The sequence below is a fragment of the Peromyscus californicus genome, unplaced genomic scaffold (assembly GCF_007827085.1).
Source record: "Peromyscus californicus insignis strain IS unplaced genomic scaffold, ASM782708v3 Scaffold_11__1_contigs__length_118956290, whole genome shotgun sequence".
Classification (NCBI taxonomy): domain Eukaryota; kingdom Metazoa; phylum Chordata; class Mammalia; order Rodentia; family Cricetidae; genus Peromyscus; species Peromyscus californicus.
In genome coordinates this window covers 60,245,153-60,267,710 of record NW_026294402.1, presented here as the reverse complement: position 1 = coordinate 60,267,710, position 22,558 = coordinate 60,245,153, and the positions used below count along the sequence as shown (strand labels likewise).

General features: G+C 46.4%; 1 protein-coding gene across 2 annotated transcripts in view; it reads right to left on the bottom strand.

The window, feature by feature from the left end:
- The window catches only part of Spg21 (SPG21 abhydrolase domain containing, maspardin), a 29,515-nt gene that overhangs the window by 952 nt on the left and 6,005 nt on the right, over positions 1-22,558 (bottom strand). For both annotated transcript variants that reach the window (XM_052712493.1, XM_052712501.1), the window contains 6 exons: positions 21,302-21,463; positions 18,296-18,376; positions 15,606-15,751; positions 7,234-7,342; positions 5,172-5,279; positions 1,813-1,953 (listed from right to left, as the gene is read on the bottom strand). In XM_052712493.1, the coding sequence (XP_052568453.1) occupies positions 1,813-1,953; positions 5,172-5,279; positions 7,234-7,342; positions 15,606-15,751; positions 18,296-18,376; positions 21,302-21,463 (747 nt within the window). The remainder of the gene's footprint in view (positions 1-1,812; positions 1,954-5,171; positions 5,280-7,233; positions 7,343-15,605; positions 15,752-18,295; positions 18,377-21,301; positions 21,464-22,558) is intronic.

The window sequence follows — 22,558 nt, the reverse complement described above, 5'->3', positions numbered from 1 at the left end:
AGGCTTGGTGGCAGGTCTTTCACTAGCTGAGCCCTCTCACCGGCCCGCCACCTTGTCTTCTGAGACAGTCTCTCAAAGGCCTCAAGTCTGATAGAAAGCTAGGCTGGCCAGCAAACCCCAGGTCTGCCTGTCTGTCTCCACACCCCACTTTTTAAAAATTGGATTATGGGGACTGAACTCAGTCCTTACCCTTGTATAGCAAGCAGCATTACCAACTGAACTATCATCTCCCCAAGCCTTAATTTTTCAAGGACTGTATTACAGAACAGAGGGCGTAGCACGTTATTAATGAGCATGGTGGGAGATCATGAAAAATTCCTACAATTCACACTAATACAGAGTGACTAGAGATAAGACGGCAAACTAAAGAGCATGGGTCTCTCTATGTAGCTCAGACTAACCTTGAACTTACAGCAATTCCATGTCAGCCTCTAAGTGCTATGGGTACAACTGTGTATCACTGTGCCTGACCAAGGAATTGGTGGGACCTTTGACCCCAAATTGTTTTGTTTTTTAAAGCAGCTTCTCCACATTCTTGCCAAGTTTTCATGGACATCCTCACCCACTATGACCCCCATATTTAGTGTATATATGCACTCTGGAATTTGTGGGCACAAGTGTGGCTTGTGTGTGTAGAGGTCCAATGTTGATTACTCTCCACCTTACTCATTGAAATCAAATCCAGAGCTCTCTAATATGGCTAGTCTTTTTAATGTGTACAGGTGATTTGCCTGCATGCATGTCTATGCATCATATTCATGCAGTTCCCTTGGAGGCCGGAAGATTCAAGGCACTGGATCCCTTGGACCTGGAGTTGCAATTGTGAGCTGCCACGTGGGAGCTGAGAGTAGAACCCAGGTCCTCTGGAAGAGCAGTTAGTGCTCTTAACTGCTGAGCCATCTCTCCAGCGCCCTGATATGGTTAGTCTTGATAGTCAGCTTGCTTTGGGAAATCCCCAGATACTACCTCCCCAGGCTGGAAGTTCAGGCAGGCAACCATGCCCACCATGCATTTATGTGAGTCCTGGGGATCTGAACTAGAGTCAGATCACACTTGCATGCCAAGGGCTTTAACAGAGCCACCTTGCCAGCCCTTCATAAAAACATCTTTTCTTTTTTAAATTTTTATGAGTGTTTTGCTCATATATGTGTGTATATATATAACACGTGTGCCTGATGCCTGTGGAGGTCAAAGAGGGTGCTGGATCTCTTAGAACTGGAGTTATAGATGGTTGTGAGGTACAGTGTGGGTGTTGGGAATCAAACCCAGATCCTGTGCTAGAGCAGCAAGTGCTCTTAACCAGAGCCATCTCTCCAGCCCTTCCTACACATCTTGAACACGCTGCCCCATCAGCAAATGTCTGCCCTGCCTTCCACAGTGGTGTGCGGTCCTTCTGGTCTTCTGCTACTGTGGTTAATGGTACGATGAGCATCCCTGGGCATCACTATTTCTATGTTTAGGACCACCTTCTTAGGATCTACTTCCATGAATACACGAGAGCACTAAAGACAGGTCTCACTGTGGAAGGCGCCCGATGCTTCTTGCCAAATCAAGGCAGTCGCCTGTCACCTCATTCTAGTAATCTCTCGAGAGAATGAAGTGGTGTTTTTATTTTTGCATAATCAGGTCAAGTCGTTTTCTGAGACTCACTGTTCCCATTTAAATGTGGTGTCTTGCTGTGGCTGAATTCCCTGTCTCCAGGAGGCAAGGTCACACCACACCAAGGACCGTCACCACAGTGTGCCATTGCAGGCTGCTAAGAGAGTCACCTTGGGGGTCTCTGAGGCTCAAGGGCTCCCGGGCTGGACTTACCTGCACATAAAGATTGACCTCCGCACTCCTGCACAGGTAGGGGAAATTGCCTCCTGTCTTAAGGTGAGCTCTGCGGGCATTAGGGTAAAGTTTGTACATTTCTTCCTTGGCTTCTGTTGACAGTGCACTCTGGTCAAACACCTTTGAAAACAGACAAAGCTGAAACCTCATGGTATTCTTAGTACAGGACAAAAGTATCCCTTCACGTGCCTGAGTGCAGAGCAGTCAGAGCCCACCTCCCCGTGCTGTTCCTGGTCACATCCAACTCCAACCCAACAGGTAGGAATACAGCTGTGTGGTACGATGCTTGCTTAGTGTGTGCAAGGCCCCATTCTCCCACCAGAAGAAAATTCTAATCCCAACCTAAGGCTTCAGTTACAGATTTGCTGCCAAATGTCTCCTGCAGCTCTCACCTGTAGCTAATTAACAAGATATTAATAGTGGATAATCACTGGGAATGCTAATTTCAAGAAAGATGAAGTCTCAGGACTGGAGAGATGGCTCAGTGGTTAAGAGCACTGGCTGCTCTTCCAGAGGACCCCAGTTAGGTTCCAAGCACTCACATGGCAACTCATAACCATCTGTAACTCTAGTTCTAGGGGATGTGACACCTCTTCTGCCCATGAGCACTGCATAATACACTTACGTACACGCAGGCAAACACACATACACATAAGTATTTATTTTTTTCTTTGGTTTTTCAAGACAGGTTTTTTCTGTGTAGCCCTGGCTGTCCTGGATGTAGCCCTGTAGTTCAGGCTGGCCTCGAACTCAGATCCACCTGCCTCTGCTTCCCGAGTGCTGGGATTAAAGGTGTGTGCCACTACTGCCTGGTTGAAATACTCATTTTTAAAAATTAGAGACTAAAGGCAGGAAGTTCAGACTTCCTGGGAGAGAGGCTCTGGCAGCTGACATCATGTGGTTTTGGATGTCTTTCAGATGCTCTCAATGCAAGCTTGCATACAAGGTAGTTTTTGAAAATATTTTAAAGCTAAGCATATCTTTAATATATATGAGTGTGTGTATGTATACATATATACACACACAAACACATATAGATTTTGTGTGTATATGTATGCATGTTTATGTGTATGTGGAGGCCAGAGGTCAACCTCAGGTATTATTCTCAAGAGTTTGTTTTTTAAGACAGGGTCTCTCAATGGCCTGGAACTCACTAAGCAGGCTAGACTGGCAGGTCAGCAAACAGGAACCTGCCTGCTTGCACCTCACCAGTGCTGGTATTATTACAAGCATGTGCCACCACGCCTAGCTTTTTTTTTTTTTTTTTTTTTTAATGCAGGCTCTGGGGCTGGAGAGATGGTTCCGCGATTAAAGGCTAGGCTCACAACCAAAATGTCAGAATGTTAAACAAACCAGAACCCTTGTGCACCACTCGGGGGAAATATAAAATGACACAACCACTGGAAGACATTGTGTCAGTTCCTCAGAAAGTCTGAAGTTGAATTCTATGTGTGCCACCGTGTGTGAGTGCCCGAGGAGGCCAGAAGAGGGCACAGGATCTCTTGGAACTAGAGCTACGGACAGTTGTGAGCAACCAGGTAGGTGCTGGGAACTCTACAAGAACAATAAGTGCTCTTACCCAGTGAGCTCTCTCTGCAGCCCCAAATTACAAGATTTAAAAGCAAGGACTCAGATCCCTTTACTCTCATGTTAATAGACACATTCATGCCGGGCGGTGGTGGCGCACGCCTTTAATCCCAGCACTTGGGAGGCAGAGCCAGGCGGATCTCTGTGAGTTCGAGGCCAGCCTGGGCTACCAAGTGAGTCCCAGGAAAGGCGCAAAGCTGCACAGAGAAACCCTGTCTCGAAAAACCAAAAAAAAAAAAAAAAAAAAAAAAAGACACATTCATAATAGTCAGATGTCCACTGAAAGGAAGACATCAACAAGATGTAAAGTTTATGTAACAGAGTATCATTCAGCGCTAAAGGAATGACATTCAGATACATTATGGGGCCAGTGAATCATTTTTAATTTTTATTTTGATATGAATAGGTTTTTTGCCTGCATGTATGTCTGTGCACCACATGCATGTAGGCCAGAAGAGGATGTCAGATCCTCTGAACTGTAGTTAAGAAGGCTTGTGGGTTATCATGTGGGCGCTCAGGAGCAGCTAATGCTCTTAAGCACTGAGCCACCTCTCTAGAATGAATTTTTTTTCCAGATTTTTATTTTAAATTATGTGTACATGTGTGAATCTTTGTGTGGGTACATGCATGTGAAATCAGTGTCTCCATGAGAGGGTTTCAGATCCCCTGGAGCTGGAGTTACAGGCAGCTGGGAACCACCAGATATAGGCTCTGGGAATTGATTTCAGATCTTCCAGAAAAGCAGCGAGTGCTTAGCCACTGAGCCGTGTTTCCAGCCTGGCTCTAGTCAACCTTAAAAGCGTTGTGATAAGTGGAACAGTCTAGACTTGAACCAATGGCATACCCAGAGCAAGCAAATTCACAGAAACATGGAGCCAGTTGGTCATCAGCCAGGACATGGAACATGGGGATCTACTGTCTGGCCAAGAGTTCCGGGCTCAAACTCTTGGGCCTGGCAGCAGGCAGTGTGGGCTGTGGAGCCATCTTGCCAGTCCTACCTTACAGAAATTCTCTACTCTTGTGAGGCAACCTCTTTGTGAAATGTTTAAAACACAGTACCTACTGATGAGAAAATAAAACCACACTAACCCAAGGGCTTGAGGTGTGTAGCTGAGTGGAAGAGTGACTGCCGAGCACACGGAAAGTCACAGGTTCTGTTCCCACACCCTAAAGCAGCCCTCCCCAAATGGGTAAAGATTACTAGGCTTATTGAAATTTGTCTTTATGTGTTTTATTTAGCCTGCATGAATGTCTGTGCCACATACATGCCTGATATCTGAGGAAGCAGGAGGAAGGCATCAGAGCCTGTGGAACTGGAGTTACAGATGGCTGTGAGCCACCAGGTAGGTGCTGGGAAACAAACCCGGGTCCTCTGCAAGAGTAGTCAGTGCTCGTGACTGCTCAGCCATCATCTCTCCGGCCTGTATTATATATATTTTTACTTTTGGTGGCGGGAGAGTTGAGACAGTGTCACTACTTACCACTGGCTGGCCTAGTGCTTGCTATGTAAACCAGGTTGTCTCCCACCAGAGTATCTCCCTGCCTCGGTCTCTCCAGGGCTGGGGTCACTGGCATTCACTAGCACGCCCAGCACAATGCTGTCATCACTCTTATGAGAAAAAATCCAGGATGAGCAGTAGATTACTTTGTAATTGAGAAAGCCAAGGTATGTTTGCAGAAAAAAGCATGGTTAACGCCACAAAATAACTACATCTTGGCCAGCACCTAATATTACTTCACAAGAAACTTACATCCATGATGGTTACAGGGATGTCCCGAATTTTATGAGGTTCCACATAAGAGTTTTGACAGTTGAGAGTTAGTCTTGAAGCCAGTTCACTTTGACCCAAACTCTCCAGCTGCAGGAAGAAATACAGGTAACAGTTGTGGTCATTTTGTTTTTATGCTCACAGTAGGTCCACAGGTGACATCTGTGCTTATGATGTTGGGAATGTGCATGGGGGAAAAGCCACCAATGAGAAAACACAATGTCTCTGAGAGACTGATCTGGGACTTGAGGGCAGTGGCCTTTTTTGACTGTGGCACCTAAGTCAGGGCTCTATAACTGGAATGTGGTCTTCCTCTGGCTTCCACCTGTGCCACTGCTTAACCCAGGTGCCTATGGGCACAGCACACTAATCTGTGCCCCTCAAAAGTGACAAATAACATGTAAGGACATTGGTCCTGGAACACCAGCTTGCAGACTCATTTGTCAGCTTGGCCTGAGTGGTACGGAAGGAGATCAAGTGAAAACAGATTCTAGCCGGCCATGGAAGCACACCTCTGCAACCCAGCACTCAGGAGGTGAAGTCTGAGGTCACAAGAGACTACAAAATTTAGCCAGAGGTGGTAGGGCATGTCTTTAATCCTAGCACTTGGGAGGTAGAAGCAGGCAGATCTCTGAGTTCGAGGCCAACCAGGGCTACGCAGAGAAACCCTGCCTTAAGGGGAAAAAAAAAAAAAAGACAAGACAAAACAACACAACATCTCCCCACCCCAAAGGAGCTAGATTCTCGGATGCCCAAGAATTGCAGATGTATTCTAGTGTGGTCTTGGGAGCTTTGGTTTTTGGAGACAGTCTTGCTGTATTATCAAGGCTGGCCTCAAGTGGAAAGCATTCTGCCTCAGCCTCCCAAGTGCAGAGGGGACAGGTATAATTACCATAGCCAGGCTGAAAAACTTTACTTAAAAATTAAAGATTTAGCCGGGCGGTGGTGGCGCACGCCTTTAATGCCAGCACTCGGGAGGCAGAAGCAGGCGGATCTCTGCGAGTTCGAGGCCAGCCTGGGCTACAGAGTGAGTTCCAGGAAAGGCGCAAAGCTACACAGAGAAACCCTGTCTCGAAAAACCTAAAAAAAAAAAAAAAAAAAAATTAAAGATTTAATTATATGTTTAAACTGTATGTGTGCAGGTGCCTGTGAGGCCAGCTGAGGGTGTTGGATCCCCTGGAGCTGGAGTTTCAGGTGGCTGTGAGCTCCTTGACATGGGTGCTGGGAACACAACTTGAATCTTCTGCAAGAGCAGTACACCTCTTAACCATCTCTCCAGCCTCTCACTTCTGTTTAAAATTTGTTTTGTTTTTATATATGACACAGACACCATGTGTATCAGTGAGGGGGTATGCACGCATGAGTGAAGATGCCCTCAGCAACCAGAGGTGCTGGAGTTACCACCAAGGGTGGGTGCTGGGAACCGAACTCACTTCTATAAGAGCAGCAAGTGCTCCTAGCCACTGAGCCATTTCTCTAGCCCCTGAACTTTTAGTTATTTGGGTTTTTGAGCCAGGGTTTCTCTGTGTAGACCTGGTGTCCTGGAACTCACTTTGTAGACCAGGCTGGCCTCAAACGAGTGCTGGGATTAAAGTGTGTGCCACCATCACCTGGCCCTTAAATTTTAAACTAATTAATAAACAATGTAATAGATGATGTACATATGAATGGGCACCATCCCAATGTATGTACACACTAGGCGATGTTGCATCAGGTTAAAGGCTCTATGGCCTTAGTGCGCACAGTAAACCTTAAGACACCTTCTAGTTTTTAAAGAATCTATAGTATTTCACTATTGCTGTACATTATAAAAACAAAGAAGGTCTCACTCTGAAGCCTGGCTGTCCTGGAACTCACAGTGATCTGCCTGCCTCTGCCTCCCCTGACAGAGCTAAGCCCTCCCCAGCAGTGGGGTCTGTTTGGAAGTATTAACAGAGGACTGCTTAACAAAGACCTCCTCTACACACCCAGAGACAGATGGACCTCTTTTCACCTGTGCACAAAACTCCCAGTACAAAGTCTCCAGCAGTATCTTGATCCTTACCCTGTCCACCATGAAGTCAATGGCATCAGCCATCATCGGGTCCACTGGGCCAGAGGAAAAGTTCCCAAGAACTATTTTCTTGAGCATAAATGCTGGCATCAGCCAAAAGCTGAAAAAAAAAAAATACAGAGGCTGGTGACCAACACTGAAGTCTGCACATAAATGGTGAGTCATCTTCAGCACTGAAGCTCCATTATGGCCGGATGTCTGGAATCCTGAGGAAAGCTGAACTGCCTTCAGAAAGCCCACAACCAGCTCCTATGGATACCCCAAAGCCCCCAAGAGCTACACTTCAACTCAGGACTCAGCAATATTGCGAAATACCTCAGCACCGGCAAGCATTCTGATGACAAGTTTGTTTTTTCTAACTGGCCTCATTTCCAGTGGCTATTCAGAAAATTCAGCATTAGGAGAAATATTCCTGGCCAGGCAGTGGTGGTGCATGCCTTTAATGCCAGCACTCGGGAAGCATCAGCAGGTGGATCTCTGTGAGTTCGAGGCCAGCCTGGTCTCCACAGAGAAACCCTGTCGTTACATTCTTTACTGTATGTGTGCACCCATAGTGTACACGTGGAGGTCAGAAGGGAACTTGTGGGAGTCAGTTCTCTTTTTCTACCACGTAGGTTCCAGAACTGAACTCGGGTTTGGAAAGACTTAGTGGCAAAGCTCTTCATCTGCTGAGCATCTTGCCCACCTTCTATATGTGACCTTTAATTGGTAGGTAGTCCATGAATTTCAAATGCTGTGCGTCACCATGGGTAAACACTAATTCTCTGAACCTGTGCTGAGGGTTACATTCCCAAAGGTCCAGGCCGTCTCCTGATGCTTACTGAAAGCTGAGCTTCCTCTTGGAAGAACCAACCCATAACCTTGTAAGCTCTCCCCCACCACAACCACTTTCTGCTCTTAAAGCCGGGGACGTCCTTTGCGCTCTCTTTGGCCCCGATAGCATCTTGCTATGTAGCCCAGGCTGGCCTTGAACTTGTACTCCTCCTGCCCCAGCCGTCTGAGTGCTGTGATTACAAGTGTGCACTACAACAGCAGTTTATCCACCCACCCCCCCCCATTGCTGGGATCCAGTCTAGGCCCTGTGCATGATGGGAAGCACTGAGCAGGCACCCTGTTTGGAAAAGGGAGCAGCGCTGGACTTAGGTTTCCACTGTGAATTAGCTCATCTGTGTACATCCTTTTTTTAAAAAGGAAGACGTCTGTGGGGACAGATTTTAAGCCAAGCATGGTGGCGCATGCCTGTCATGCCAGTGCTCAGAGACCGGAACAGGAAGATCTGGGCTACAAAGCGAGTCTTTCCCAACCTTCAGAACTGTGACCCATGTCTTCATAAACTGCAGTTATGTATTTACCCTTATGCACAAGTTAGGTGTTACAGCGACAGGGCACAATCCCGAGGAAGCGGAGTGTGGGGACACATGCTCACAATCTCAGCACTCTGGAGAAGGCACCGGAAGAACAAGAGTTTGAAACCCTCCAGGGGAACAGAGGGAGATGACTAAAGAAAATCACACAGAAATTCCTCTAGTTGGCTACAGACACATGAATGCTTAAACAGAACAGAAGTGATCATTCAATTAGAGGTCTTGTTTACATGATGGGTACACTTCAGCGGTGGCCTATAGATCTTGAATCTATTAGCAAAACTGGGTGAGAACTCCATCTGGGTCTGTTAATAAACAAGTTTCCCCAAACTGTAGAGAAACGATTTAGGATTGCTTCATTCTTGATTGTCACCCAAAAGTATGGTCACTGAGAGTTGAAACTGGAATGAACATGTAATTCAGTAAGCAAATACTGCAAAAAGAAATTAAGCTGCATTTTGATGAAAAAAAATCATAAAATATATTTTACTGAGAAAAATCTCGTTTAAATTTGGAGATTCTGTAACGTTTGAGACTGGGTCTCACTAGATAGCCCTGGCTGGCTTGGAACCTGCTGTATAGCCCAGGCTGGCCTTGAATTCACTTCCTCCAGAGTGCTGGGATTAAAGGCATGCACCACCACACATGGCCTGAAGATACATATTTTAAGGAAGGCAGCAAGGCAGGAAAGGAACCAGTATACATGGAAGAGAGAAATATAAAGAAAAGTGTAAGTATGAAGATATATTTTGTGGTGTGGTGAGGAAAGTTAAAAACGTTTTTTTCTAAGAAAGGATTTGTTTGGAAAAATAAAATTTTTGTCCTAAGGAAGAATGGTTGGATTGCTCTAAATGGTCCAAGAAAGGTAAGGAAACATCAGAGAGCCCAGCAAGTAACAAAGTTTGTGAAGGATAACTAAAACAAAAAAAACCAGGAGCAATGAAGTCGGACAGAGTTTGGCCAGGCAGCCACCTCCCCAACAATGCCTGTGGAGGTTACTGGGTCCTGGACACTTCACGACATGAGGCTTACTTAACTGATAGAACACCAATCTTCCCTACAGAAAGACTTCCTTCCAAGGAATAATTCACCTCTGTCTGCAATGCATCAACTGTACATGCTGTTACCGGGAGATGAACGAGACAGTGATTGACAAGGCTGGTGGAGGGGGGGGCCCCACACCAGCTCCAGCCAAGTAGCCCCCTAGTGGCTGCCTTGATAGAGTACATCTCCAAAGGAGGCATTCCCCTATTAAGCTTTAGCAAGGGGGTGAAAGGGTTCCCAAACAAGAGACTCAACGGGACTCAAGAGCTACAACAAAGCTCCAAAGCTCCATCTATTCCAGTCCCTAGAGAGGATACATCAGTGCTGACCATGAGGTGGTCACAACACGTGGGAAAGGCGAGCATGGCCTCTTTCGTTTTCATACAGGGTCTCACCATGTACATACAAGCCCAGGCTGTTCTCAAACTTGTGATCATCTTGCCTCAGCATGCACCAGATCATGTGGCATGAGCGTGATATTAAGAACAGAGTGGGATATGGCTCAGTTGGTAGAGTGCTTGCCTATCATGCAAATGCCTTGGGTTCAGTCCCTAGGACTGTGTAAACTCGTATGGTGGTCCACACCTATAATCCCAGCACTTGGGAGGATCAAGACCTCTAGGTCACCTCCAGAGAGTTGGAAGCCAGGCTAGAAAACACAAGAACCTGTCATAAGGGAGTGCTGGGGAGATGGCTCAAAGGTAAAGTGCTTGCCCTGGAGACATGAGGCCTGGGGTTCAGATCCCTGGTGCCCGAGCCGGTGCTCGGAGCACACGGGAGGTAAAGGCACGGGATTCCCACAGCAAGCTGGCTAGCTAGACTAGCTATTCAGAAAGTCCTGGAGTTCCAGTGGGAGATTCTGCCTCTATGAGAGATGGAGAGGATAAGTAAGACTTATTAGCCAGGCATGTACCTTTAATACCAGCCCTTGGGAGGGTGAAGCTGGCAGATGCCGAGTTTAGTGAGATCCGTCTTAATAAAGCATAATTTTAATATTTATACAAATAGAATCCTACCAGACTTCATATAATGTCAGCACTCAAAAACAACAACAAAAACCGCCTTCAACTGAGTCTCAAGGTCTAAGGGAAACAGAACTGTCCCGAATCTTCACCCTAGTGCCTTTCACTCTGCTGACAACTACTACTCTTGGAGACCAGAGCTATTTGCATTTAAGTGGCAGGACCTGCTCAGCAGAGCCTTGCCAACATAGGAGCGACTGAAGGTTACAAACTGCCATGTGCTAAGCCACAGACAAGCACACGACTCACCTACTTACAATCTGTTCTAGAGCAGTGATTCTCAACCTTCCTAATGCTGCGACCCTTTAATACAGTTCCTCATGGTGTGCTGACCCCCCAACCAGAAAATTTTGTTGCTACTTTATAACTGTAGTTTTGCTACTGTTACAAATTGTAAATATCTGATATGGTACCCTTGTGGGGTCGTGACCCACAGGTTGAGAACCACTGTCCTAGAGGCGAGGAAATATTTGCCAGTATATAAACAAGTCCAGACAGCACTTGACTGGATCTGGGGTAAATGGCTGTTGTTTTCTTCCCTTGCAGAACTTGGAATGCCAATTACGGGTTTAGTGTAAAACCACGGCAGGAGGCTTTTGTTTTGTCGTTTGAGACAGGCTCTTGCCATGTAGCTCCAATTAACCTCTGACAATTTCCCCTGCAGTTTTCTCGGTGTTAGGACGTCAGGTTCATACCACCACATCTTGATCCTACCATGTCATTTTAAGTGACATTAGAGTCTAGAAAGGACGAAGCCCCGAGGGTGGGGCGGTAGTTCAGTGGCTGAGCGCTCGCCTGAAACGCACCAAACCCTTGGGACAACCTTTGAGCATGTTCCCTACCACATCCTTTCCTCAGGAATGGGAAACTACCCAGCTATACTACTGGCCAGTCCCAGTGTGAGATGAGAGTTACCTCTGCAGTGAATTATACCTCTCTGCTCCCAAATGGTGTCTCTGATGCCACCACCCCAAGTATAACTGCCTATAGACTATTGAACTAGTATATGCAGCCGTCTGGGCCTCTCTGATCAGGCCTATCCCACTGCTGGCATGGGCACATGGTAAAAGCATTACGGGGAACCCAGAGACAAGAGCAATGGCGCGGGAGGCAAAGGCATCATATAGGGTGCTAGGCTTAGCCAAGGGAAAGCAGGTTGCTAAATATCTTGCAGTTACTAGTGGCTGCTCACAGCATCCCTAGGTGACCATAATCTACTGTTACAGCCCCCAGAAGGGATAATCTAGTAGGTGGAAAGCTGGCTGCTGGAGTTGGTGACAGCTCAGTTCTAACTGGACCTCTGGTTCCTCACATTGATTTCTCTCAATATAAACTTTCATATACCAATAAAGAAAAGAAAGACCTGAAGAACAGGACTTTGCTGTATGTGTGGTACATGCCAGAGGACACAGCTGTCTTCTATCACTCTTGGCCTTATTCCCTTGAGACAGGGTCCCACTGAAGCTGGAGCTCACTGTTTTTAGGCTACGCTGTCTGGCTAGCAACCCTTCTGTCTCCACCCCTGCCCCACCCAGCACTGGGTTATAGGCAGGTGTGGATGTGTTCTGCTTATACATGGGTGCTGGGGACCTTAACTCAGGTCCCTATGCCTGCTGCACAGCACTCTTACCAAGCCCTAGGATTTCACTTGTGACCTGTAATCCTGGATGGAAATGCTGTGGTCTGGAGGTCACTCAGCTCTAGAAAGCCCTTGCAGAGACTGTGACAAAACATTCCACTGCACAACAGTCTCCCAATGGGTATGAAGATGTACATGGGACTCTTTTACACGCCACCCTAAAACTTCCTGGTGTGTACCAGGTTTGGTGGTAATACCAGCGCTAGGGGAGCAGAGGCAGAAGACTCTGAAACCAGTCTGGGCTACAAAAACTCCAACATCAGGTGTGGAGATACACACCTTTTAATCCTAGTACTCAGGAAGCAGAGGCAAGCAGACTTCTAAGAGTTCAGGGCTACAAAGTGAGTCCCCCCATCTCAAAACCCCCAAAGCAACAAAACTAGTGTGTGTTAAAAATCTGAAGGAAAAATTAGACCTCTGTGCTCCAGCAAAGAGTGGCAAGTTAGTGTCCCTCCAATGCTCCAAGACCTTTGTGAGTTTTGTAGATATATATTTTCTAGGTGGGTAAAGGCCTATTGGACTTGCATTATCAAAGAACTCTTAAAGAAATATCCTGGAATCTGGCTTCCTTAAAGACAGTGCCAGGGGTTGGGGAGTTGCTTGGCGGTTAATAGCACCCATTGCTTGATTCCCATCACCCACTCTGGGCAACTCAGAAGTGCCTGTAACTCCAGGGGATCTAATGCCCTCTTCTGGACTCCATGGGTACCCACACTCACATGCGTGCACACAATATTTTTAAAAATAAAATCTTAAAAGAACAATGGACCTTCTTGGGCCCCAGAAGTCACCCAACCAGTGTCTAGAATACTACCTACTACTTGGAAATTACACTCTTCTAGGAGGCCCTGGGCAATGAAAAAGACCAGTAAGAAAACCGTTGCAAAATCTGTCAGGAAACCAATTTGGAACAAATGGTACCTGGGGTGGCTCAGTGGGTAAAATCATTTGTTCTGTTCCTAGAACCCATGAAAAAGTCACACATGGTGGCAAGCACCAACTCCTACTGTGAGATGGGAAGAAGAGCCAGGAGGAGGACCCAAAAGCTGGCTGGGCCAGCCAGCCTGGACTATGTAGCTTGGCAGAAAGAGAGACACTCTGCCTCAACAAGGTAAGAGAGAACAGACTCCTGAAAGATGCCCTTTAGCCTCCCAAAGCACTCTGTGGCACATGTGTGCCCTATAGTCACACATCATATACAGTAATAAATGTAAAACTCTACTATAGGGCAGGCCACTTGAGATCTCTCCCTCTGTCGGAGAACTTGCTGACTTAGTCAAGGACCAGGGGAGACTGGGTAAGAAAAACATTGGGGTAATATTAACCTTTATCCAAGTTTGCCTCTAGCAGGTCTGTATAAACCAGGACCATGCCATCCATTTCTGCCTGATGACCAGGTCCTACAAACCTCCCAGGAACACGGAGCAGACCATGAGCATGCAGCAAAGTGAACCAGCCCAATTCAAGTACTTCTGAGAAACCCTTCTGTCAAAGGGTCTAGACCTAGCTTAGACTGTGGATCCATCACCAGGACATTCAGATTCCCGAACTGTCACTCAGTAGAGGCTTGGTGACACACACTGTAATACTTGTCCTTTCCCTCGATGCCAGCAAACCCTTTGCATTCTGACACAACCTCCTATGTTTGGCTAGGAACACCAGCCTTGGGGAAGATGGCTTATCCATCAAACTGGCTGAGTCCTACAAGACTTCTGCTCAATATTTCTCTTTAGTGTGGGATTTACTAGATACATTTACTAAGGAAGACATATGAACAAATGGAGACGATCTCTTCTGAGGCCTTACCCAGAAACTATACAGGAAGGCTCTTATACTGTGGAACAGTGAATGGGAATGGTGCAAATCCATCTCTGTCCTGGGCTTATTCCAAAGAGGAATGGTGGATGCCCTTAGAACAAGGGAGGCAAACCTGACTTCACCTTTAACCTGGCCTGTAGTTAAAGCCCCAAGCCAGAATGACGCTTAGTAAATGAGGCCAAGAGTTGGTTTTGCTGGGATGGTTACAGCAGAAGTTCACCTAACAGGGCAGACTTCTACCTCCAAATTAAGCAATTCCGTTTTGAAATCACCTCTCTTTTCTCATTAAGTAACCCCTGGAGTCAGTGCCCTGTCCCACAAGGCTGTGGACTGGAATCTAACACAGTAGGAAGAATAAGTGCACCACTGGTGGTATTGGCTGGAAAGGCCCAGGCCTCCATGAGGACACAGCTCTTTCTCAGCATTTAAACCAGCACTGCTAATCAACACAATACCAAGTTTCCACAATAAAAGCTTAAAATGTGTTCTAACACACAATAAAATAAAAATCTCTGCTAAGGTGATCGTTCAGGACCCTAGCCTTCAGATCTTCTGGGTCTTGCTGACTTACCAAATAAATCCTTTCCTCACAACTTGTCCTTAACTCATTGGGTCTTTTTCTAGTGGAAAGTAAATGGACTTGTGTTCAAAGTAGAGACTAGCCTTCCTGACAATAAGTACACACTGGCCTTAAGATACCATTTAATTTATCAAGTAAAATGTTAAAACTGGGCTGGGGAGATGACTCCATGGAATAAGTGTCTGTTGTGAATGCGGCGAGGATCTGAGTTCAGATCCCTGGAACCCGCACAAAGCCAGAAGCAGTAGCACCAGCCTGTAATCCTACAGCAAGAAGGGAGACTCCCCAGAGGCTCATGGGACCAGCTACCGTGGCATACACACAGCAGGGAATGTCGGGACTCACACCCAAGGTATCCTGGTTGCCACAGCGCACCATGGCTTACACTCACATCCGCAAAGATTAAAAGTAAAACGTTAAAATCAATGAAAGGATCGTTGAGGGGAACCTGGTAACTCACAGGAAGCCCCTAAAGTAATTCTACTATGTAAATTCTAAAGCAATTCTGAAGAATGGGACATGAAGTGTCATGATCACACCACCATGAACTAAGTGTTCTTCACCTTTGTGGGGACGATCACCCCCAGGGCAATAGCCCAGAAAGAAAGGAGAGCAAACTGAGATTTACAGCAGAGCACGACAGAAAAATGGGGAAATCCACACGAAACTGTCAATTTAGAGTCAGTTTACCTTCCGATCTTACGAGGTAAGTGGGACAGAACAGCGTCTGCTACTGCAGACCCCAGAGAGACTGAAAGCACGTGACTACATGCTGAACCCAAACTGAGTAAAGAGAAGAGCTGAGGGTGGCGCTCACAGCGTTCTGTTCTTGTCCATTTTCTGCTGCCACTGACTCAAACTCCCCACAGCCGACACTGAAAAACTTCCGTTCTTACCTGTTTGCAGTCCACGTTTGGTTGAAGATGGACGTGTCACTGAAGGCATTGCAGAGGATGAGGGAGTGGACTCTCGGAGACTTGTGAGTGTACTCAGCAAATTTCTGTGCCAAAAAACCTCCCAAAGATGCCCCAAACAGATGGACCTAATTATAAACAAACATAAGGCAGATCCTAAAACACTGAGTTGCTTCAATTTTTGTGAATCACAGAATATGCCATCACTACCTAGCAGGCTGAAACAGCTGCAGCAGTTAGAAATTTAACAGACATTTAAATAAATTTATATACCCCATCAAGAAAACAATGTACAAGGTTAAAACATGACTCAGCAGTTCAGAGTGTTTGCTGCAGAGTTTGGATCCTAACAGCCATGTGACAAGCCAGTGTTCTACACATACCTGTAGCCCCAGACTCTGCCTCCCAGGAATAGGTGGAGAGTGACAGGACACCCAACACCCTCTGCTGACCTCTGCAAATACTTGTATCTGTGCATACACTAATACACGTAAGTCTCAAACAAAAACCCCGGAAACAACACACTGGATATGGTTGTGGGGAGCGGAGGTGAGGGAATGTGTACCACCAACACAGCATGTCAAGGACCCATGGGAATGGCAAAGCCTTCCCTTGGACCAAATGTAAGTGTTGATGAACAATTGACCTTCAGCTGTGTGCAGACACTATCAACCACAGCTTCCTCCTCCTGGGTAACTACAACCTGAAACTGCTCCCCTCTACCGCCTCCTTGTTCAGGGGTATACAACCAACTGAGTTTTTCTGGTGCATCTCCATCAGAGCTCATGGCCCACCCGATCCCAGCTTCTCTGTACATGTGACTGTCCTATCTCCATTCCCTCGTCACTCCAGTCAAGTTTCTAGGATCCAGTCTCATGGGTGGCAGCGTGTGGTAGCTCATGTCTCTAATCCTCCCAGCACTGGAAGGTAGAGGACCTGGAGTTCAAAATCATGCTTGGCTACATAGTGAGCTTGAAGCCAGCCTGGGCTACATGAGACTGTCTCAAACAAAACAAAACAATGATCTAATGCCCTTTCTAGTCAGGGTTTCTATTGTGACAAAACACCATGACCAAAAAGCAAGTTGGGGAGGAAAGGGTTTATTTGGCTTACACTTCTACATTGCTGTTCATCACTGAGGAAGTTAGGACAGGAACTGAAACAGGGCATGGACCTGGAGGCAGGAGTTGGCACAGAGGCCATGGAGGAGTGCTGCTTACTGGCTTGCTTCACATGGCTTGCTCAGCCTGCTTGCTTAGAGAAGGCAGGATCACTAACCCTGGGGTGGTTACATTGTGATCACTAACCCACAATGGACTGGTCCCTCCCCATCAATCACTAATTGAGAAAATGCCTTACAGCTGGATCTCATGGAGGCATTTCCTCAACTGAGGCTCCTTCCTCTCTAATGACTCTAGCTTGTGTCAAGTTGGCACACAAAACCAGTCAGTACATGCCCTGAAACCAAACCCTTGTTGAGGACATAATTCTGATAAAATCTCAGATTTTACAGCATTGTGGATCTTCAGATCAGGGACACTCAACAGGTAGAATTTATGCAACTACTCCAAAATTTGAGACACCATCTCAAGCATTTCAGATAGAGATACTCAACCTGTGCTGACCCATGCTACATTGGAAAGAACCTTAGACACATTATGCTAAGCAGAAAAAGCTAGTTACAAACGGCCACATCTCATATAATTATACTTAGGTAAAATGTCCAGAGCAAATAAGGCCATAGAGGTTGCAGAGCTAGGGGGAAAGATGGGGTGTGACTGATAACTTTTCTACTTGCATTTTTTTAAAAAATGTGTGTTTGTGTGTAGACGCAGGCACACATGTGCCATGGCATGCTTGTGGAGGTCAGAGGATGTAGGAGGCACAGAGGCCCTTATGCTCATAGATAAGCACTAGGGAAACCAGGAATGTTAAATATGAAGGGTTGTCTCTTCAAAGGGAGAGATGTATAACAATGTTACCCACCCAGAAGGCTGGGAGGTGGTTAAGAGCCTGGTGACCTTTGTGATATCTGTATGACAGAGACCACACCAGATCCTCGCGGAGACCCTTATGATGTCACATGTAATCAATCCATAGAACCCATCTTTATGGAAGATGTCAAACGTACTTTCTGAAAGTTTTTGATGTACTCGTGCCTTAAGCTTTATTGTGCACACAGGACGAGTTAATTATTACCAGCAAACTTTTTTTCAAATGGTGCTGTGCTTAACTATGCCTAAAATAAACTGCCCGGTGTCAGGCTCTACACTCACTACTGAGTTGTACTGACCCTGACTGCTTTTTTTTTTTTTTTAGACCCCCCCACAACTGGCGCCCAATGTGTAACCGGCACCATGACAAGCTACAGTTCTCATTTACCATGTGGCCCCTGGGCTGGCTTGGTGGCAAGTGCCTTTACCATCTCATTGGCCCAATTTTACCAACTCATTGGCCCAATAAATTTCCTTTTAGGGGGTGGAAAAAAGGTTCCCAAGTTGATAGTATTGACAGCTACAAATATATCTTGGAATTTTAAATATGTGACTGTCTACTTTAAAAATGGTACACTGTGTGATATGTGAATCATACCACAATAAAGCTATTATTAAAAAATAAAAGACAACCTTAGCCTTTATAAGATGCACATGTTATTAGTTTAGGGTACTCACTTTATCCAACTGTAAGTGGTCTAAAAGTTTTCTGAATCCATCACAGAACTCAAGATGGTCCCAATAAACTGGATACTGCAACTGAAATAGAAATTTTATGTTAAAAACTTAAAATGCAACTCATTATTTGAATAGTTCAGGAATCACATAACATTTCCATTGCCCAACCTTTGCTTCATTTTCAAAGTGTGTGAAAACAACATCATTTAATTTTTTTTATTTTTTAAAGACTTATGTGTTTGTATCTGGAACACATATGCATGTGTTCAGCATACACAGGCTCTGAGTTTAATTTCCAAGACCAAATAAACCAAACCAAAACCCAATTCCATATATAGGTAATAAAGTTGTACACAATTTAATTACCACCCCACACACACACAATTAAGTCTTGGTAAAGCTGAATAAATCTGAAAGACTGTATTAACATCCTACAGGGCTGGAGAGATGGCTTGGTGGTTAAGAGCAAATGCTGTTCTTTCAGAGGACCCACATTTGGTTTCCAACATCCACACTGGGCAGTTCACAACTGATGATAAGTCCAATTGCAGGAATTCAACTCCTCCAGCATATACATGTGCACAGACACAGATGCACAGACAGAGACAAAGAGACAAATAGAGAGACAGAGGGACAGGCAGGCAGGCAGGCACACACACACACAGAGTCTCTCACTCAAAATAAAATAAATCTTAAAAAAATTGCCGGGCGGTGGTGGCACACGCCTTTAATCCCAGCACTCGGGAGGCAGAGCCAGGTGGATCTCTGTGAGTTCGAGGCCAGCCTGGACTACAGAGTGAGATCCAGGAAAGGCGCAAAGCTACACAGAGAAACCCTGTCTCGAAAAACCAAAAAAAAAAAATAAATAAATAAATAAATAAATAGTATGTTAGCAGCAAATTTACATTAGCACCTCAGAAAACAGACAATTCAAACACAGGCTGCATATGGGATCAGGCAGCAAAGTATGGTGAACGGCAGAATCTACAATATGTGAATACTAACACCACTTCACGGCTGTCGAGAAATCTGTTTAAATTCAAAAGCGGGCTGGGGACGTGGCGTAGTGAGTGAGGTGGGCAGGCACAAACATGAAGCCCTGAGTTTGGATTCTCAGCACCAATGTGAAAACTGGTGTGGTGGTATGTGTCTGTAACCCCAGGATTGGTTAGAGGCAGATCCCCAAAATTCGCTGGCCGGCTAGTCTAGCCGAATCATGAGTTCCAGGTACAGTGAGAGACTCTCTCTCACAATACAAGGTGGAGAGGCCAGCAAGACGGCGCAGCAGGTAAAGGTGCTTGCCTTAGGCAGCAAGAGCTTTGTCCACTGAGCTTTCCTGCCAACCTGCTACCTATCAAACCTTGACAGTTCTGAAGGTACTTCTGACCTTTCTGCATTCACCCTATGGCTACAGAAATGGGGACAGGGACTGGAGAGATGGTTCAGCAGGGACAGGAGCCACAAGCCTGAAGACTGGAGTTTGATCCCTGGGATCCACGTGGTGGAAAGAGAGAAGTAATTCTTACAAGTTGTCCTCTGACCCACACACCTACATGCATGCACACACACACACACACACACACACACACACACTAAATAAACAAGCAAACAAATGTAATTTTAAAAAGAACCCTGCAGGGTGTGCTGCCTCACACCTTTGGTTCCCAGCACTGAGGAAACAGAGGCAGGTGGATCTCTGTGAGTTTGCGGCCAACCTGGTCTACATAGCAAGTGCCAGGACAGCCAGGGCTACAGAGAGAGAACTTGTCTTATTCTCCACCCCCTCTTCCACCCCAAACCAAACCCAAACAGAAAAGAACCTCAAAGGCAAAGAAAATCAGACAGAACTAAGGCCTCAGAGACCGGCCAGTGTGAGGCAGGAAGCCATGTCAGTAGCTGTTTTCTAGAGGACAGATTCCTGAGGGTAGCTCAGGCTCCACCCATGGCTGTGGAGGGCTAGGGTGCTCACGCTCCTGGTGTGTGTGTGCTGTGTGTGAAGGATGACTGAACACCCAGGACACATGACGATTACCCTCAGACTTGCCATCTGTGGAATGGCGGAAGAAATGAGAGTTAAAGCCAGAGGAAAGGCCTGGAGGCAGATGGGACCCCCATGTAACCGTTTCCTTCCGTGATAGTTAACACGGACTGTCGGCTCTGGAGGACCTAACTCACCTTGCAGACCAGCCTCTGGGCATGGTGGTGAGGGATTATCTAGACTCACTGAGGAGGGCAAACCACCCTGGATGTGTGTGGCACCATGCCCTGGGCTGGGGACATAGCCTAAACATATAAAGGAGAAAGCAAGCTGGGCACCCATGTTCTCTCTGCCGTTAACTGCAGATGCAACACAAGCACCTGCCCCAAGCCCTGCAGCCTTCACACCCACCATGATGACCCGCGCCCTTGACTGTGAGCCAGAACAAACCCTTCCCTCCTCACACTGTTCTGTCAGGAGTTCTGTCCCCGCAACACGGAGGTAACTAACACTCTTCCCGCAGACAGAGAAGACCCCTTTCTCTCCCCCGAGACGGTGACAAGAGCAGCGCTCCACAGGCAGCTGGGGAGCAAACAGTGCAGGTCCCAGAAGCCACCGCGGCTACACAACCTCACCAACCTGTGCTGCGGCACAGGCTCCACAACCCTGTCACAAGCCACAGAACCTTCCCCACAAACACTCTTATTCTAGAGGAAAAAAATCAGAAGGAACGGAGGGAAACGAGATCAAGCCCTAACTATTAAGAAATAACACTTGGAAACAAAAGGCCTTTTTGACGCCGCTGCCTGAGGAGACTTTAAAAGGGGAAACAAGTGCAGAGCACAGTTTAGTGGTGCGGAGCTCTCAGCCAAGGGCTGGATGCATCACAAGAAAAACGAAGGGCTGCGTGACTGAAAAATGAACCAGGAAAATACGAGCTTCCTTCGGATGAAAAGCTCCCGTTAGCATAGTCAGTGAGAAGCAGAAGGACAAAGTCTGGGTTTCAGTGCTGAAGCAGGCATACTTACAGCGATCACCCGGTAACCCCATCCAGTCAGAGCCAAGATCTGCTGGAAAAACACGTCTGCAGTCCCGCTGACGGGAGGGAGGAAGATGAGCGGGCACCTGATGCTTCTGGGGCCGGCGTCATAGAGCGACCAGATCTTACTGTCATCGTCGTCCACGATTATCTGGGGGAAAGTTGAAACTCTGCTGACCCGGAGTGTGAAGGCGCTGGTTTATAACAGTCACTAGCAATTCTAACAAAGCTGCCGTGTTTCTTCCAGGGTAACATGGGGATCACCGACTAGCAACCCACAATAAACTGCTCTGGTTTCCTTTTCTTTCTTCAGTGTGCTTTATAAACTTCCAAAGAGCCACCTTTTCTGTTTTAAATTGACCTGCCTACCCAGAGTAACAGGAAGTCTATTTGGCTTACCATTAAACAGTCAACTCTACTTCATGGTGTTTTCTGTTTTCCCTGTGAGTGCATGCGTGAATATGTGTGTGTGTGTGTGTGTGTGTGTGTGTGTGTGTGTGTGTGTGTGTGTGTGTGTGTGTGTGTACATACATGAGAGCAGTTTGCAGTCATTCTTGAGTGCTGGCTGGCCCAGAGGACTGGCTAGGGTCAGCAGGGTCAGAGACTAAACAGGGGAGACCAGGAGGAACTGAGAATCCAGGCTCTGGGGAGAGGCTAGACAGACCCCAGATGCTTCAGGATCCAATCTAGAGCAATTTGAGAGGGAGAAAGGGATTTCACCAGCAGATGAAGGACCAGGTAGGTAGGTGTGTGTGTGTGTGTGTGTGTGTGTCACTGTTCTAGGAAATGCTTCAGACTATTCACTTGAGGTTGGGAAGTGGAAGAAAGTCTTTTTTTTCAGGAATGGGAGGAAGGAGAGGTCATCAGAGGCCTTTGTGATTTAGTGTTCTTAACCTGTCAGGGAAGAAAGAGCATGAAATGAGGCCAGTCAATAACTTGGCCAAAGCTTGGCAGACAGTCAGGAGGTAGTCAATGCCAGCTAGCTATTATTATACTTTATTGCACCCACACTCATCATTAAAATCAGTATTCATCCATTTTTTTTTTCTGAATTCTCCTAGCTAGCAGGACTGTGGACTCCATAGTGTCCATCTGTGGGTAGCAGTTGACTAACCAGGGTCACTGGTATCACCAAGAGATGATAGATAGGACAAGGCAAAGTCCAGGAACTCAAAATAATTTCCATCTGGCCTTCCCCAGATGGTGACACTATATCTCATGGTTTTGACCTTTGTGTTTTGCCATT